We start from the raw sequence: 3,897 nt of genomic DNA on the forward strand, positions 1-3,897 counted from the left end.
ACCCCCGTCCCCCACCCCAGGGCATTCAAAAAGCTGTAACAACACTCAGGGAAAAAAGGATCACAGTTTCACCCTGTTTCAAACTGAAGCAAATACGTTCATGGACATAATCTCCCTTTCCTGGCCAGGGCTGCAAGAACAAAGAGAGACTCTGGAACAGAGCAGCACTGTGGATTATTCACTGCCTGTTTCTAAGGCAGAGAAATAGATAGATCAGCCATTTGCACATGATAGCAATGAAATATTTGTGTCCACAGCATCTCCCTTAGGCTCTGGTATGCCACTTCATCAAAGCTACTCTGACACCCACGTGAGCTAAAATAAAACCATTCCCTTGCTCTGGTGGCTGACACCCCAGTTACTGGCTCCTGACGGAGGTGCCAGTGAAGACCCAGGCCTGCCATATTCCTAGCAGCTCCAGTCACACAACCCACTGAGCTGTTTGCAGAGCAATGTTTACCAAAGTCATACTGAGATGTTTATTGACAAACCACCATCCTCACTGCCTCCCCCAGAGCTTGGCCCAGATTCCCTGAAACACCAACCATGAGGTCTTTTTCAATCTCTTCATATAACTCTGACAATTTCTCTTCTCGTCCTTCCAAGGCAGTGCTTGCTTCATGGTGACGCCTGATCCAGTCCTGAAAGTAGTCTTCATCCAAGCTCTTATAGGCCACCACGAGTGTCCTCAGACCTTCACCAGCAAACTCCTGCAAGACAGCATTGAGGCAGAATAGGTCAAAGAGGAATGGTCTGCTCACTTGGGCCTACAAAGGACCCTCTGAAAGCAAATGGCTAGCTGCAAAAGCTTCTTGCCTACAGTCTGCAGAGGGAAGGTGAAAAAATCACACCTTAGATCACAAACGTTGGGGTACTTTTAAATAACTAATTCCAGACCACTTTATCATTGATATCCATGGCCCTTACAAAGAAGAAATTTCAAAAAGTTCTTCCTGCTTCCTGGCTATAAAGCTTTATATTAACCAGAAAGTTGGTTTCCAGGCTTGTATTTATCAACAAAATGCACACTAGTGAAACCTAAATAAACACTGAACACAGCCTTTAATTTTGGACCTAGGCTCCATATTTGTAGGGTACAAATGCTGGCTGAAATGCACAGCATGGGCAGAGTCAGTTATGACATCTCATCAAGGCCTTGTTACTGCTCTCTGCAGATGTGTGATTGATGATATGGATCTCTGTCTGGTGGGATAACAGAAATCCCTTTGTGAAAGTTGAGGTCTTCTCCCAGCCTTGAAGGAAAGGTGAATCAGGAACAGTCCACATCCACAGCTCTGCTCTGCCCTCTCCTTTTCCAGCAACTTCCTCTGGCTGCCCCAGGCAGTGAACAGAGATGTTTTTGCTATTGCACAAGACCTCTGGCAGAACCTTCTGTTATCTTGTGCTCTGCACCATACCGGGAGGATCTGACATCACAAGAGGGAGTAAATATTGGCCAGAAAGCACCCTCTTATGTGACTAACCACATCCCAGTGCACACCATCAGCAATAGGAAGGGGCACAAGTTTGAGTGAAACATTTTCCTTGCTGCTCAGTCAATATGTCCCTACAAGATCTGAAAGAAAGGGAGGTGAGTGAGAGCCTGACTGGTCCTTTCTGACTGAGATCCCTTAGGTCACAATCTCTGCAGCTCTTAATTGCATTAAAGAAGTTAAATTACTCTGTAAGCCCTTTACTGACCACCTATTATTCCAATCAAAGGCATGTTTTAATGCATCAAGTGTGTGTGTGTTGTAGAGTAACAACAGATTTGGATGGAATTTAATTGCCAAAATACAGTCCAATTGTGCCATTTCAGGTGTTTCACCTGTCCTGCCTGGCTTCCAGCTCCTACTCCAGAGACATGCAGGTTCTTCTGGATGGTATTTGCATGGTATTTGCCATCCATGTTCAAATGTCTCAGAGGAGCTTGTCTCACACCTGGTGCCCATGCTTAGGAAAATGATTTGAGACCTAAGACATTATAAATTATTTTTCCTTTCCATTCCATAATTTAAAAATTTTGCTTACATGCCATTTCCAAAATCTGGCTTTTGCTTCAACACAGACAATATTTCCATACGTGGAGAAGAGGAAGCCACCAAATGCATAGATGGTGTGCAGAAGGAGACACTTACATTCAGGTGTTCTGTAGTCTCCTCTTTGAGAGACTCGCAGGATGGATGAAGCAGTTCATAAAGGATGGTGTCAGCCCCCTTGCAGTATAAAGTCAAGTCACCTTCTGGACTCCGCACTAGGAGAAGGAGGAAAAGAAAGCCCAGACTGAGGCATTTGGGATTCACAACACTTGCATCAAAACAAAGAAGGTTTTTAGAAGTGTGCAAACTTCACCAAGTGTTGGCACATTCTCAGGAATCAAGACAAGCTTTGCTTAGTCTCCAACATCAGCATTAACAACATAAGCAACTGTACAGAGATTGCATTGGTCTGAGAAGATGCAATCTACTTCTAGCAACTTCCAGTTCCTGAAAGGGCTACAGGAAAGCTGGAGAGGGACTTTTTACAAGGACATGAAGTGACAGGGTGAGGGGGATGTTTTTAAACTGAGAGAGGGGAGATTTAGATTACATATTAGGAAAAATTCTTTCCTGTGAGGGTGGTGAGGCACTGGAACTGGTTTCCCAGAGAAGCTGTGGCTTCTCCATCCCTGAAGTGTTCAAGGGTGGGTTAGATGGGGCTTGGATCAACTTCGTCTAATAAGAGGTGTCCCTGCCCATGCAGAGGGGGTTGGAACTAGATGATCTTAAAGGTCCCTTCCAACCCAACCCATTTTATGATTCTATGATATACCAGTCCCAAAAGTATCTGAGGATGCTGGAGGGTTAGGAAAGGCTACACAAATTTTCTTACATTATTATTCCAGTTTCCTTTTGGGAAACTGGACTTCTCTACTTGTCCTTGCTTTCTCCTTTCCCACTTCTCCCTGTTTAACTGGAAGCAGATTAAAAGGATAGACTTCCCTGCATCATCAGGAGGGAAGTAAGATATGCAAAATGTCCTCCTAACTGCCTAAGTTTTTATTCAGTACTGTTGCTGTGCAACAGAAAGGTGAAGGCAGCCCATCTCAAGTGCTCAGCAGTAAACGTATTCAGAAAGCATCGCAAAGGAAGTATCCTGGGAAAAGGCATCACAGCAGGATGAGGGACAACTTGAGAGTCTAAGAAGCCAGGCAGGGAAGGAGGGAGCAAAGGGAACATACCAATAACAGACATTCGCTTGCGAACGTTGTTGAAATCAAGAATAGCCAGGAGTTTATAGATTTTTGTTTCTCCCATTTCCACAACAGTTATGGTCTCCGGTGTGCGAGCTCGGAACACAAATCCGAAGTTCCTGGCAGCAGTTACGAGAGCTCCCTCATCAGGAGACTGGGCCTGATAGACCAAGTTACCTGACATACAAGACAAAAAAATAATAACAGTGTGGCTTCTGCCTTGTTCCTGAGGCTAAACAAGTGCAAATTCAAGTACATGGTATAGCAGTTAACCCTTTGCTTTTCTGTCTATCCCCAGAGTGTAGCACTAAAAAGCACCTTATGTCCACATGTCTTCAAGTCCCATCAACCCATCTTCCAGGCCAGTGACAGAGGCCCCCTAGACTCTTTTGGGATCTTTTATCACTGTCTCTGGAATCTAACAGATGTCACTGAGAGGAAAACTTTCCTAGGTTTACCCTTTCTGTTTAAATATGCATGTATTTTTCTTATCAGCATTTTCACCTTTTATATGTTAAATAAAGCAAAGTTTTCAGCTTGTCTGGGATTTGAGGAGACTGACCCGGTTCATGCAGGAACACTGGGTGAGTGGAGATAATGAGTCTCCAGTGGGTAGGTCCTCTATGCTCTTTGCTTTGAGGGCTTTGGGTGCAGAATAGGGAAAG

At 44.5% G+C, this 3,897-nt stretch overlaps 1 protein-coding gene across 1 annotated transcript in view; it reads right to left on the reverse strand.

Moving 5' to 3' along the window:
* Nucleotides 1-3,897, reverse strand: part of LOC104393541 (phospholipid-transporting ATPase FetA-like) — a 62,705-nt gene that overhangs the window by 18,906 nt on the left and 39,902 nt on the right. The window contains exons 15-17 of the mRNA XM_010003046.1: nt 3,221-3,409; nt 2,139-2,254; nt 546-710 (exon numbers count right to left, since the gene is read on the reverse strand). Of these exons, the coding sequence (XP_010001348.1) occupies nt 546-710; nt 2,139-2,254; nt 3,221-3,409 (470 nt within the window). The remainder of the gene's footprint in view (nt 1-545; nt 711-2,138; nt 2,255-3,220; nt 3,410-3,897) is intronic.

The sequence above is a fragment of the Chaetura pelagica genome, unplaced genomic scaffold, assembly GCF_000747805.2.
Source record: "Chaetura pelagica isolate M959 unplaced genomic scaffold, ChaPel_1.0 scaffold758, whole genome shotgun sequence".
Classification (NCBI taxonomy): domain Eukaryota; kingdom Metazoa; phylum Chordata; class Aves; order Apodiformes; family Apodidae; genus Chaetura; species Chaetura pelagica.